Source organism: Theobroma cacao, chromosome 6 (genome assembly GCF_000208745.1).
Source record: "Theobroma cacao cultivar B97-61/B2 chromosome 6, Criollo_cocoa_genome_V2, whole genome shotgun sequence".
Taxonomy (NCBI): domain Eukaryota; kingdom Viridiplantae; phylum Streptophyta; class Magnoliopsida; order Malvales; family Malvaceae; genus Theobroma; species Theobroma cacao.
In genome coordinates this window covers 5,768,114-5,783,153 of record NC_030855.1, presented here as the reverse complement: position 1 = coordinate 5,783,153, position 15,040 = coordinate 5,768,114, and the positions used below count along the sequence as shown (strand labels likewise).

Below are 15,040 nucleotides of genomic sequence, written 5' to 3'. Positions count from 1 at the left end.
GATTTAAAAATTGCTTACTTGGAGGTTTTGAAGATTGTACTTGAAGGATTTGAAAATTGCATACACGGAGATTTTAAAGATTGCTTACGTGGAGGTTTGAAAATGGTTACCTACAGGATTTGAAGATTGTACCCAAGGAATTTGAAAATTATTCCCGGAGGATTTAAAAGTTGCTTACTCGAAACTTTTAAAGATTGTACCTTGAGGATTTGAAGACTGTACTTAGAGGATTTAAAAATTGCTTACCCGGAGGTTTGAAAATGATACTTGAAAGATTTAAAGATTGTACCCAACGAGTTTGAAGATTATACTCGAAGGATTTGAAAATTGTACTCGAAGGATTTGAAAATTGCTTACCCGAAAGTTTTTTTTTTTTTTTTAAAAGCACTTACCTGAAAGTTTAAAAATGGTTACCTAGAGGATTTGATTATTGTACTTGGATGATTTGAAAATTACATCGAGAGGATTTACAAATTGCTTACTTGGAGGTTTGAAAATGGTTTCTCGAAGGATTTAAAGATTATATTGAAGGATTTGAAAATTACTTATCTAGAGGTTTTTAATATTATACTTGGAGGATTTTAAGATTGTACCCTAAGGATTTGAAAATATTAATTCTTCTCAATTTAATCAAAACTTGATGTCTTGGACAAAATTCTGAGTTAGATGGGCTTTTATTTCCAAAAACCCAAAAAAAAAATGTATTACTTGACTTTGCATGAAAATTCTCAATTGTGACAATGCATGATCATGTGCAATGAATGTACATGTATGCATGATTGCATGGTGGACAGGGATTAAATACTCGTTGATTTGTCCATGCTTGGCTCATTTCATCAACATTCTCTTGTGTTTGTTGTGGTGATCTTGTGCTTTTGACATTCTTTTTGCACTAGAAAATCTTTGCATCAACCTTGTCATCTTGATTTGGATCATCCCTTCCTCGTCTACATGTAATGAACATTAACAAATGAATAGAATTCATACATGTATCAATTCAAATTTAGACTTTCAATGATTTCATGACTTTTGATCTTAAAAACTATTATTGAAAAACAATTTTTTCTTTTTCTGAGAAATGATTTCAAAAATGCTCATTACGACATTGAAAACTTTTTATCTTTATGACTACAATAAATGCCCCATTATGATAATAAGAATTCTCCATATTGAAATACATTATTCCCTTTTTGGTTTTTCATGAAAACAAACACTCATCTTTGGCCCCACATAACTATTCACCATGATCAAGGACAGTTAAATCATGGAACAAAAATGTATTAATTTTACATAGAAAATTTGTGACATTTGATATCTTGAAAAATAGTGGTTACCATTTAAAATGTCTTTAAATGGAAGGAATGGCAATTTGGTATTTTTGAATGGGTTGGATGGTTTAACACATCAAAGTGATGGTAATTAGGGAAGGCTTCACCAGTTGATCGAAAAAGGGATTAAAATTTCCTTATTTAGTCTCATAATGAAACATAAATTCTTTAAAAACCATTAATTCCTTACACATCAACCATTTAGAGAGCATAATCAATTTGGCACTCTTATAAACTCTTTTGTGATATTTTGATAAATGTCAAGATAAACTATTTCAAGGAAAAGATATTACGAAGTTATTTTGAAAAGGCAGAAGGTTCAAATTTCAAAATTGAGCTTTTAAAGGACTTCGCATTTTGAGTGGTATTTAACTAACTTTGGCCTCTTAGAGGCCTTTAGTGCTCATCGGTTGCTTCAAAATGGCCTCCCTTGAATGCTTCTAGTTGTAGCCTTGGTAAAATCTACCTAAGACACTTTTGTGGTTTGCAAAAGTCCTCATTTTTTCCTTTACTCTAAATTGCCCTTTCAAGTTTTCATCCTATAGCTTCCTTTTTCCCTTTTCATCTTCTCTCATTATCTTTTTTTTTTATTACTCCATCACGCACTTGAAGAATTCGTAATCTTTTCCAAAATATAATGTTTGATTTAGAGGACATGTTTGAAAAGAGGAGAAAGCCTCAATGGCACCGTGACGACTTTCTAAGAGAAAGCTTTTCAATATAAACATCCATATTTGATCGAAATGGACTTTTCTAAGCACATAATGTAAGCTGAGGTTAAGGGGTTCTAAAAGAATGGATAAATAGGCTTAAAATATGTATTTAAATGTATTAAAACCAAGGATTATTTATTGTCATATGAAGGATTCTTTTCTGGACGTCAATCATTTTTATTTCTCAAAGCACGCTCTTTCATCATCTTGTTTCTTTTTCCACCTTTTTTTTCGTCACATTCTTTTCTCTTTTCCGTTGCATCTTCCATTTTAATGGATTGGGTTCAATTTTTTTTTGAACTCAAATCACTTTGCTTTTACCCCTTTCACAAAGGGCGTTCTTTCTTTACCTTTGATGTAGAACTCCATTATTCAGGCTTCTTGAAAAAGATCATCCTTTATAATTGCCCCTTTATGCAAAGAGTGATCCTTGGTTAAGGTTCATTTAGAAAGAAATCAATAGGCTTAAAAGGGGTAACAAATGAATAATTTATCATTTATGAAGAAAAAATAAAAAATGCCCATTTCTTATCTCAAACATCGTTACGTACATTGAGGAGTGATCTCTAAAGGAGATAAATCTGGAACAAAGGTATTTTTTTTTTTGTTCAAAATCATTTGAATTACCTAAGTAAGTAATGTTACTATCAACTTTCCCTCACCATTCTCTCACTTTTCTTTCTTCCTTTCTTTCTTATTCATGTTCCCACAATTCATGGTTAAAGCAACTTTTGCCAAAATAACAAGATTTATGTAACTCAGGCGAAGGCTCATATAACAAAAAGGTGTTGCACAAATTTAGTTATCTTGGGATAGTGGGCAATCTTACTTTTTTGGTCAATTTGCCTCAAGATGTAAAAATAGTGGCAGAACGGTGAGTTTGTTGGGTCCATTTAAAGAGATGTGTGTAAGGCTCTAGCACAGTCTTGACCCAAATCAAGTTACCAATATTCATATTCTTTAAAAAGTGCTTGATATGCTTGAATTTTTACAGAATACAAACAAAGAATTTTGCAAACAACTATTTCATTAATCATTGCCCAAACAAAGATTATCAAGCTTTGTATCAGATGATAAAGTTGCCAACATTTCAAAACTATTGTTCTCTTTTAGATTGAAGCTCTTGAGTGGCCTTCATTTGAGTGGCTTAGGGCGTGAGAGTGATTGGAGGTGTAATTTAGGAATTAGGATGAGTTCATTCCAGATAACCACCTATATTTTTCAAAATCATCTTCACCATTCAAAAAAAATCAACCTTTCTTTATGATGGGAATAAATTATGTGGTGTTTTATCCTCAAACAATCATTTTGCTGACTAAGGGCATAAAAACTATAAAATAAAATCATTAAAGCCTAAATCATGAACACGCCATGCATATGTAAACAAAATGAAAACTTCAAAAGTTTTGAAATTGTCTTATTTTCCTACAAGTAATTAGTTTGAGACTTTGAGCTTTTCTTTATAGTTTCATAATTTCAACTGTCCAGAAAAAAGGTTCAATTTATGATGAAGCCGACTTCTAATGCTCTACGAGTTTGAGAGGCAAGGTACCATCGTTGACAAGGCTTTCAATCTTCTCCCTCAATTGCCTACACGTTTCAATTGAGTGTCCAATTGCCGCCCTGTATGCACATTTAAATCATTTCATGGCTTCTAAAATCAAATGGCAATTAAATATGCAAGAAATGAAATTATAACTCAATTAAAGCAATGCCATGCCAAATGCAAATGCCAAGCTCAATAATTCAACCCAAGCCATAATAAAATCAGGTTCTATTAAACCAAGAGTAGGCTATAGCCTTAGCATAATAAATCAAATCAAATTTCAAGCAAATAGCCTCAGGTAGGTCTAAACAAAATAAACTGTGGGACTTACCCACACCCTTCCCTATGCTTCAAACAGGGCATTTCTAGGTTAAGATTATGCTCTATCATACTAGAGTTTTCTACCAACATACATCACATGTTTTCTCGTAAGTTACATTCAAACCAATGTTAATATGCATGCACAATTAGTGGTATTTCTGCCTCACTCGGTGTTGCACGATCAGTGGCATTTCTACCCCACCCGGCAGTGCTCAAACAGTGCTATTTTTGCCCCACTTGGTGTTGCTCAAATAGTGATATTTTGCCTTACTTGGCATTGCACGATCAATGGTATTTCTGCCTCACTAGTGGCGCTCAAACAGTGGTCTCTCTGCCGTACTTGGCATTACACGATCAATAGTATTTTTGCCCCACCCAACGATGCTCAACCAATGGTATTTTAGCTCCACTTGGCGGTGCACTATCAGTGTATTTTTTGCCCCACCTAGTGGTGCTCAATAAGGTACTCCGTCCCACATACCAGTGGCATTTTTGCCCCACTACAGCTATGCTATGCATCATGCATAAATATCCACAATAACAGCATGTCAACCAGTTTCATGCCCATATACAAGTTCATTACAATGCCAGAACAAGAATTAATTATAAACCAAAAACATTACTAGGTGCAGGACACATTTTATCATGCTACTCATCAGCCATTTAAGGAACACAGTTCACAGTTCAATCTTATATTAACATACCATTCCATGACAATCACTAGTCTAGCAAATACCAATAGGTGGATCACAATATTTAGAGACACAAACATTTACTGGCGCCTTTAACATAACTCGACCTCCCTGGTAACATTCAACTCGATCTCTTATATATAAACCAGACTAATTGCTCCATCTTATGGTAGCAACTTATAACATAACATTGTCTAATTAACTCCCTACTACCAAGTAATGCGTTTAGCGCACACAATGGCATCCCACACAAGCCCTTGTTCTGTTTTATTCCGCGAGTTGATTTCAAATGGAGATCGATCTTGTTGCATAAGCTGTGGAGTGGCTGGTTTTAAAGGTTTACACTCGGTTTTGAGTGGTTTGATCTGTATGCAATTATACCATCATCATAATCGTTACTCAAGTTATAAATCCCGTAATATTGACTTAAGCTAATTGGAAACTTACTTGAGCTCGTCTAATAATAAATTTCCAACTTTAAATATATTGTTATTCATCTAATTAATGATATAAGCATTTGAATCTCTATTTTCCCCTTACCTTGGTGAGCCGCTAATGAGAGGAACCAAAAGTAAACCGTAGCTTCTATGGAAAGATACGAAATCTATTGAAAATGGTAAAAATTAGAGCTGGGAACCAAGGATTTAAAAGTTTGAAAGTTGGAAAATGTTACCTTTATCCATTCAAAACTCCAAGCTAAGCTGGGATCTTAAAAAACGGTGTTTTTTGTGAGAGAGAGAGAGAGAGAAACAGAGGGTTTGAAAGTTGCTAAAAATGGTAGAGTGGAGGACAAAGGCATGAGGGGGCGTTTAAGACTAACCTAATAGGGGTAAGTTTTCGGAGTGAAAAGTCTGTTGAACCCTTTTTGTTCTTGTAAAATTAGCAACAAGTATTAGGTTTCAAGCATTGATGCTCGTTTTTCAAAATTCTTTTCAAAAGTGTTAACAACAAGTATCCATATTTCTTTAAAAATCTTTTTTGAAAGTGTTCTGGACAAGTATGTTTTTCTTTTCGTTTTCTATTTTTTATTAAATTGGTAATGAAAGGAGAGATATAAGGCATGAAAATGTAACAGGAGTTTATTTATACAACTAATAAGTTGCTACGTGTCAAAAGTTGAGGCACAGACATGATAATGGAGCATGTCACGTTGATGCTGAAACGGTTGAAGTCTGAACATAAATAGGATATTGGGTACATTGAGTTAGGAGTTTAGTTTTGTGTTTTAATAATTAGTTTTTGACATGGTTTCTATTATTTGCTTTAAGAGTTTATTTGATCCAATTATTACAAATTCATTTTATTTATTTAGTTTTGTACAACATGATAAATTATTTTTTATTTAGACAAAAAGATATTAAAAAAATTGAATTCTTCTTTTAAGTTCTACCTGTTAAATATTTTAATTTTATTAATAAATTAATATAAAAGATGTATATCTTATTTAAAAATATATATTATTGACAAAAGAGTTTAAATTAAAAAAAATATCTTTTCAATTTCTGCCATATAGTCCTCAATTTTATTAATAAACAATTTTTAATTTTTTTATTATATATCTATAATTTTAAAAAGAGGGAGGGAATGGGAGTGTGCTCTTTGAAATTAAGGGCCCAAAAAGCATCAGCCCCATCTCTCATGATCACTTTGTCATTGCCAGAAAAGATTTCCTTTTCCTAAACCCCATTACATACTCGTGTTGAAAACATCATTCATCATTCCATGCCCGGCTCAATATTTTGCATTGCTCATATTTAACAAGGCAGTCAATAGGGTGTAGCTGGTTTTCTCAGAAAAATTAATACCTAGATTCACCAGAAATTAGTGATAATAATGAAATATAGTAAATACATAGCATCTTTGGGAACTAAAATTCTGTCAATCATACAAAGTATTCATACCAGACAACCACCTGATAGTGATTCTCCAATTTCATGCAATCTTACCTCATGACATACAATAGAATCATTGCCTTCATCATGGGTTTCCAGGTACAAAGCACAAACATAAAAAACGGAAACACCCAGTAACTTATTAAACACCATGCTGACTTTCTATAATCCATAAACGCCGGAACAGGACAATTGTTCCATGTGAAGAAACGGTGCACATAGCAAGAATACGCTCTCTAAGTTGGGATTACATGTCACTATAAAGTCGTAGAACAAAGAAAAATAAAATCCTCAATAATCTATTACATTATGAAAAAGATTGGAAAAAGAATGATTTGATATTTGCTACATATTTCATTCTCATGCACCATAGATACAACTCCAAAATTCACAGCCTTCACGTTCACCATGACAACAACTCTTAAGTAGATTGCCAAAGAATTATTTCAAAAGTCTCCTGCAATACAGGCATGCATACCTTTATATCTGTGTATGTGTGTGTTCATGCAGAAATGCCAGTAATGTAAAGACAATTTGTTTTAGTTAACTAGGTCTAAAAAGTAAATATCATTATGTAATCAATTCAGAGTGAAAAAGAGAATCCAAAAGCAAATGTTTTCAGTTAATATCCTCAAAATAGTCACAATACAAGCTAATGCTAAGATCATAATAGCTCCTCAACCCAAAAACTTCAAACACATGTCTTATTGGCATCCAATCTTAATTTCTATCCAAAAGTATAAATTTTCTCAATGAACATCGAAAACAACAGAGGTCAGTCAGAACTCACTCTCACTCTCTCTCTCTCTCTCTCTCTCTCTCANTACACTCTCACTCTCTCTCTCTCTCTCTCTCTCTCTCACGCACACCATTCATGCACAGACAAAAAGAACAATTCCTGATAGTAAATGAAGAATACTAAGAAAGAAGAGCAAGAAAGCAAAAGATTCCATAACACCATTTGCTGTATTCCTTTATTAAACTGCCTGCAAAGATGGGGAACTTTACAAAAGCAAGATATCAGCCAGTATTTTCACTTTTCTCACCCAAAAAAGCAAAGCAAAGGTAGAAGAAAAAGGAAGAAGAAAAGAAAACTAATGACTACAGTTAAAGAAACACTCAGAAGGCAAATATTACATATGAAGCAAATCAGCCCCATAAAACTTGTAAAACCTTGTTCAAATACGGATGCACTCCAATGAAATTTCACCAAATGAGAGATCTAACTTCTCACAAGAAAAAATAAAAACAAGAGGTGAAAAAGAAGTTTGTGTCACATACAGTACAGCAAGGCTGCCCAAAATTCCCAGCATGTTTTTCCTAGCTTGCCTGAGCAGAAGAGACAGCTGCCGTGATAGCATCTTCAAGGTTAACCCTTCCACCTTTTGAACCATCAGAAGCAGCATTAGTTCTCTCAATAGTAGTGCTTTCTTTATTACCATCATCCAAGGCAACAACTTGAGCAAAACTCTTAGACATCTGCTTTATGATGAAATCATTGGATAATGTAACAGTATTTCTGTGCTCACTTTCTCCAACAACCCCGACAGACATGAGGCTAGCTTGTTGTCTAGCCTTACGCTCCTGCATGGCTTTCTGCCGGTCCTCATAGAAGTCAAAATCATCCAGGATTGACATATCAGTATCAAAATTTTTGAAGATGTTCAACATCTCAATTCCATGTTCCAATCTCACCTGCAAATTTTGTTATTCAGCACAAGGAAGCAAAACAAATTTTGTAAGCGGAAAAATCATCAATTAGTAAAAACTTTTAAATCCTCAAAAATTAAGTGAGAAGAGGCATGAAGAAAATCAGAATTCAAATAAGTCATATGATCTAATTAATATAGGAAAGGAAAAGAGTTCTTAGGATTAGTAGGACAGCAGTAAAACAAAAAAATGGTGGGATAATATCCTCAACTGCATCTAGGAGAAGAGAGATGGGTGTGGGTGAGGAGAAGATTATAGATTAATAATCACAGATTCAGGACACAACTCTCAAGGATCAAGGTCTTGTTGGAAAAAAGAAGCCTTGTTACCAGAACTATCATTATCACCTAAGTCCAGAGGCTTAATACGATAAGACACCTGAACAAATTTTTTAACTTTTTCAATAACTTATTAATAAGAACCAAGATTTTTCCTGCCAGAGAAGGAATAGAGAAATTGTTCTGAGTAGTTCAAACTTTGAATTTAGCCAATGATACCAATTTAATTGTTCAACAGAACATCTAATAACAAAGTTTCTCCTGAATCTCATGTAGCTGTCTAACTAAAAGGCAGTTTACCAATTTAAAGATCAGAACACTTTAAAATGAATGAACTCTGTCCTATATAATAGATTTTCTTCTGAAATAGTACCTCCTGAGTGTCTCTACTGTTAGTCACTGGCTTATTATCATTATTTTCCAGTACAATGTGACGGAACTGACTGTTTGGAACATCTTTGATAATATGCCACTTGACAGGGAACTGCCCACTCCATTTATCTTGTTGCCAGTAATCGACACTCTTGTCAAAATCAACAGGTCCAACCATTTCAGCAACCCCACAGAACTGAGCACTGGCATTCACCTGCAACAATCATAACATACAAATCAATGAGCTATGTATCCGGGAGGATCGACAGGACAAAAAGGTAAATGCTGGAACTACCAGAAGTATGAACTATGAAACTACAAGAATTACAATTTTCTTTCAATGTGAACAGTGCTTAACATCATGTTCATGGCAACTCCAATTCCTACCAGAGTCACGGATACATACAAAACAATGGAAAGCACCCTGGTAACCAACAACTTAAGGAAAATACAAACCAACCATTGACACTGGAAGCGTTAAACTCATTATCTAATTCTACCCCAAGAATATTGCTATTCACACATTCCATTCATACTATAGCGAACCATTCCTCAGAACCAAAAGAAATAAAGCATTCGATAGAGGCCGCAACCAATAGCAAACACAAAATAAATAGGTAACATAAAAGAATTGATCAAAGAAAATGACATTTTAGAACTTGGCATGTTGAATAACATATATGTACCTAACATGAATCAGACCAAGTAAATAAAAAAAATGTGTCAAAGATATATTTACCGAAAAGAAGAGAAACACTGGACAAGTATCTTGATTCTCCTTGGCCTCACGATAAGCAGCATCCAATTTTTTGTTCCCATTAGGTGTGCTAGCCCAGACACCGTATTTAATACTCTTGTGAACATTATCTTCACTGTATGACTTGATTATAAAGAACTTAGCATCCTTGTAATCAGTAGCGAAATCTGGCCTGTTGAATGACTCATCATGGATCTTGGCTGAAGGTTTGTTGTTTTTATTATCATCAATGGAAGAATTGTGTTCAGCTGTGATTTGATTCTTAGGTTTTGAGGCCCTTGGTCCTCGGTTTTGCTCACTAAGGATATCGAGAGCACCATTACAACCACATAGAGAGAGGCCACTGCCCCTTCCACGTCTTCTGTTACTATCAAGAGACAACCAGCCCCTACTGTTTGCTCCCAAACTAGGAACTGATGCACTTCCAAAACTAGGGCCTTGGTTGAGACCACTTTGCAGGTAGCCTCTGTTATAGGAGTTCATACCAGATTCCAATCGATAAAATGACCTTTGCTGCTGAGAGGCCTGAAAAAGAATAAAATCAAAAATCAAAACTAAACTGGTATATGAATTTTAAATTTATCAAGTACATACACTAGCTTCATTACATATATTGTTGTTACAATGAATTGTGTACCATTCCACACATTTTATATCCGGTATACAAATTTAAGAGCAAATTAAAAAGAATTACATGGGATGGATGCTAAAAATGTTAAAAGTGGTATAAATATAGTGATTTCTGATTTCCAGACAAGTAGATGACCTATAAAGGTTACAATCAGAGTTCCCAGGAAAAATGAAACACACATACAAGAAAACCAAATTAAATAAAACTTCAAACAAATAATTAAACCTTTCCTCTTAGGCATTTCAAAACTTCTAGAGCTTAAAATTTACAACTTGAGCATAACAAACAACTTTAACTCAAAATAGAAGAGCAAGAAAAAAGTTGAAAAATTGATTCAAGGGAGCCAGATGATTTCATTTCACATATTATATAACACGCTGCATGTTGTCTAAAATGATATCAACCAAAGGATTGGTTGAATGTTTAATTTCTGCCAAAACTATGCCATATGCTGTAAGGAGGAATTTCAAAGTACGACAGGGCCTGATGGTAAAGGCAGAAAATGAGAGAAAAGATAAATGGGAAAAAGTATAGAAAGAAAAATTTGCAGGTTTGGAATGAGACTGAAAAACAAAACAAAAAAAAAAAGAGTTCAAGGTTCATCTGATAAAATGATAACTGAGTGCTCTAAGTCTTCCAAGATGTACTTTGTTAATTCTGGTTGCAAAAGAAGATGGACCATGAGGATAAACTATATCGAAAGGATATAATCATTTGATACTTGATATACATTTTCAGTGATAAGGACACAGTGAGTCAATTTGGTTCGCTATACCAATCTAATTCACACAGAAGAAAATCAACCAGCTTCTGAATATTTAACAATCTATTCACAAGGCAGATATACTATATATCCAACATAGACTAAATGAAAATGAATCCCATGATTCTGATGATATATTCCAATATGCAAGAACTTTATATTTTCTATACAAAATTTTGGATAAACTGAAGTGGGTTGAGAATGGTTTGGAAGATGCTCCTCTGTGCCAACTTTGAGACAAGATGAAGAAGCCTTAATCTTAAGGCCATATTAACTTACCAAATAAGCAGCAAAAAAACAAAAAAAAAAAAGGGGGAGGGGAGGGGGGAACAAAAAAGAATGATAAATGACGTATAATAAGATCTATAAAAGTCTATTAACAAATATACATACCATTGCAACATTATGCCCGATTGGCCCGATTGGCTGGGGAGACACTGCTGGCGAAATGGGAGTCAAAGATCTCTGTCTGTCAGAAGGCTTTGACCAATCCGACCAAAGTCCTCCAGACCTCAATCCATCAAATCCTTGCGGTAAGTCATTAAATCCTACGGCACCAGGATTTCCAGGGAAACTGCCTCTACCAAAAGATCCCAATGGAGTGGGATAACTAGGCCTTGGTCCAAAAAGCATGTTATCACCTTGTTGGTCAACATTAACTAAGGTGGTTAGCTCTGGTTGTGAAACTGGAGTAGGTGAAGTAATATAAGGCATACTCGGAGGAACTAGTTGCTGATAATATTGTGGCCCAGAAAAAGGAAATTGCTGTGGGGAGTACAACTGTGCATCACCACCTATAGAAGGCAAAGGAGTTGTGACTGGGGAATATGGTCCATATGGCATTTGTGGATTGTAGCCATATCCAGTGTGGAAGACAAGTGATGGATTGTCATTGTAGACACCCTAATTAAGATAAAATGTCAGATCAATAAGCAGAGAACTCAATTGTTGAAATAAAGTCTTCACAGATAAAAGGAAAGATTCTCACTGAAGACCCAAGTTCCAGTCCTTCAGGATTGACATATGGCGGAAATTCATCCCATTCGCCAGCAGCATTGTCATAGCCTGCTTTAAAATTTGAAAAAGTCACCAAGGTTAATTTCTACTTCAAATATCTAGTGATCACAAACCAAGAAATGCATTGCAATGGAGATATAAAAAGGTTTCTCCTACTCATTACACAAACAGATGATTCCTCTCCTAGCATAGTTATCACAGGAATTCATATAAAGAAGATCTAATAAATAAGAACAATTAAAAGAACTGAGCATCTTCAAATGTTCTCAACTGTCATGAGTTTCAGCATTCAAATTCAAAAACCTATACCATGCTAACATTAAAGCCAAAGGACGAGGAACATAAACCAAAATTTGTGGCTCCTCTTTTACATAGTGACCAAATTAGAAGCCAAATGAATTGTTTTACTTTAACAATCAGCTAAACTAGACAAACATAAAAGAACATTTTATTTGGTAATTACAATAACTCACTGCCTTCCTTCTTAATAAATTTTTATGTAATCTCCTAGCTCAAACTAGAATTACGTGGACCGGAGAATGATAAATTCAGTGACTACTACAATAATGTCAACTTAGCATTGAAAGAGAAACAAACCACATTTGTACTAGCCTCAAATGCTACCAGAAACTAGATTTTCAACTGGAAGTTGTATATATAAGGTTCAGCCAGGCTGGCCAGCTTTAAAATAGACCCAAGAAGACAAAAGACCAACCTCTGTAATAGAAAGCCTGTGCCTGAGGGGCATAGATTGTAGGTGAGTAGACATTACGATCTCCACCTGAACCAAAGGATACAGATTGGCTAGCACCACTCCTTGGATGACCTAGAGGGGCAGCATCCTGGGAGGAGTTAGGAGAAACTGACGTCTCATTTTTTGTCGAAAGAGGCTGTTAAAGAGAACAATAAATGAAGGTAGTTAGTAAGAATATTTTCTTCAAACTGACCAACAGAAACAAATACAAAAAGAATGAGCAATGTTATTAACTCACAACTACCTGCTCCTTCACGTTTTCTGGATCAGCATGTTGCTCTTCTGCATCCATGATCAGTATGCTCAGTGACTAAGTAGAGTCTTAGAAACACAGGCAGTACAAATTATTGACCAACCAAAGCTAAATTCGAGGATAGGTAAACTTGAAGCTATGAATATGTGCGCGCAAATCCACGCGTGCACACCTATGCACACATTATAAATAGAGAACATGAATATATTTTAAAGGGAAAAGTAGTTGCTTTACAAATCAATAGGCTTAGGCTTAGCATTTATTTACTTTTACATGACAAAATCAATGATAAGGCACGAAGCCCAAAGACCATACACAATACTAAACAACTAGTCCACCACTCATTATATAAACAAAATCTAGATAGAAGATAAATTAAATGAAGCTTATTTCATGACCACAATCATGCACATATTATCTCATTTTCTCCGGGTATGGCGCAGAAACAAGATAGAAACAACATTTTGATCCTAAAAACCACCACAAGGTAGGACATACAGACCAAGGACCATTGCAATAAAACACAAAATTGCCCGTCAAATTTCAGGTCAACAGCATAAGATTTCCTGCAATTTGTTTGTTGATAACTACGGTTCAAGGAAGTCCACCGCGACACCAAGGCTACATTCTCAATTGACCCTCTTTTTAAACTTTGAATTAATTGCGCAATTCTCAGTCTTTGTACTATAATATTAAAATTATCTACACTTCCATATCAACAGTAACGAAAATTAAAGAAAAGAAAAAAATGAATCAATATAATAAAGAAGAGCAGAATTTTGCATTAATTCCTTTCAAATAACAAGACCCAGATCCCAGATCTTAACAAAAAGAACAAACACCCTCTCTTCACCTATACACAGATCAAATCAAAATCAACACAGGAGACCCATCAGAGACCCTAAATTCAGCAACAACAGAAAAAAAATTGACCCCTCAAATTCCAATTGCCCTTGTCACAAGAAAGATTGAAACCCCATGAAATCAATAGACCCAGAAACGAAAAACAACATAGAGTTAAACCCCAGAAAAAACAAAAGGTCAAAGATCAAAGAGAGAGAAAGAAAGAAATATATTATCTTTGGGTAATTGACGTACCAGGAGTACGATCTGGGGTTGCCGCCATGAATCTTCTGAAAAAGAAAAAAGAAACAAAGAAAGATTGCCTTCAGGAATCTAAGCTACAGACTCAGACAGTATCTTAATATTTCTAGTATTCGATATATACCATCGATATAGTATTTTGTTGTTATTTTCTTATATTTTCCCTAGAAACAACTGGAAAAGCAAACTTTCTTGGCTGTCTTTAATTTCATAATATTTTTAGTTGTAAAATAATAATGAAAGTAACAATTTGGTTTTTACATTTGGGAAGCGTTTCTGAATACCGTACTACCACTTTGTTCACTGTTTCCATTTATTGCGGAAAAAAGTTACAGCACGTTATGTTTTTAACTTGGTGAGCTTACACGTGCGGAACTTTTTAACTGTATCATTTAAACCTCCTCTCTCACACGTGTTTTATTTTTATTTTTAATATCTATAATATAAGTAAAAGGAAACTCTAATGATATGTTTGATTGGTGAAATAGACAGAAATAAAATAGAATAGTTATTATGTGAGAATAGAACAAGGTGAAAATAGAATAAAATAGTTATTACTTAGTTTGGTATGACAAAGGGAATAGGAAATGAATAATTATTATGACTTATTGTAGTGTTTGGTTGATAATAATAATTTTAGAATAAAAAAAATAGAAAATAAAAAGACAAAAACATCATTTATTATTTATGTGACATTTTATTTTTATTAGATTTTTTAAATATTAATAATCTAGAATTTAATTAAAATATTAATAATTAATCATTTAAAAAATATTTAAAATATTAATATTTATTTAATTTAAATATTATTATGATTAATTTTATATTTTATTTTTTAAAATATAAAATTTTAATTTATTTAAAATATTAATAATGGATAATTTATTTAAAATATAATAATTGATCATT

At 33.8% G+C, this 15,040-nt stretch overlaps 1 protein-coding gene and 1 long non-coding RNA gene across 11 annotated transcripts; both read right to left on the bottom strand.

Annotated features, from left to right (window-relative positions):
- On the bottom strand, positions 3,431-5,454 carry LOC18595537. 3 transcript variants are annotated; one of them, XR_001928315.1, is made up of 3 exons: positions 5,274-5,454; positions 5,141-5,204; positions 3,431-3,664 (listed from the first exon to the last, which is right to left on the bottom strand). It is a non-coding gene; the product is annotated as an uncharacterized LOC18595537 (long non-coding RNA). The 3 variants fall into 3 exon arrangements; XR_001928313.1 differs by having other exon boundaries at positions 5,141-5,277; XR_001928314.1 differs by lacking the exon at positions 3,431-3,664 and adding an exon at positions 4,620-4,965 and having other exon boundaries at positions 5,141-5,454.
- LOC18595536 (YTH domain-containing family protein 2) lies at positions 7,438-14,311 on the bottom strand. Of its 8 annotated transcripts, none has more exons than XM_018123679.1 (8): positions 14,126-14,311; positions 13,013-13,199; positions 12,736-12,910; positions 11,992-12,071; positions 11,397-11,906; positions 9,592-10,134; positions 8,854-9,066; positions 7,438-8,187 (listed from the first exon to the last, which is right to left on the bottom strand). In XM_018123679.1, exons 2-8 carry the CDS (start codon positions 13,064-13,066, stop codon positions 7,813-7,815), a joined length of 1,950 nt encoding a protein of 649 aa, XP_017979168.1. In that variant the 5' UTR covers positions 13,067-13,199; positions 14,126-14,311; the 3' UTR covers positions 7,438-7,812. The 8 variants fall into 8 exon arrangements, with proteins under 8 accessions (XP_017979168.1, XP_017979170.1, XP_017979165.1 ...); XM_018123681.1 differs by having other exon boundaries at positions 13,013-13,095; XM_018123676.1 differs by having other exon boundaries at positions 13,013-13,056.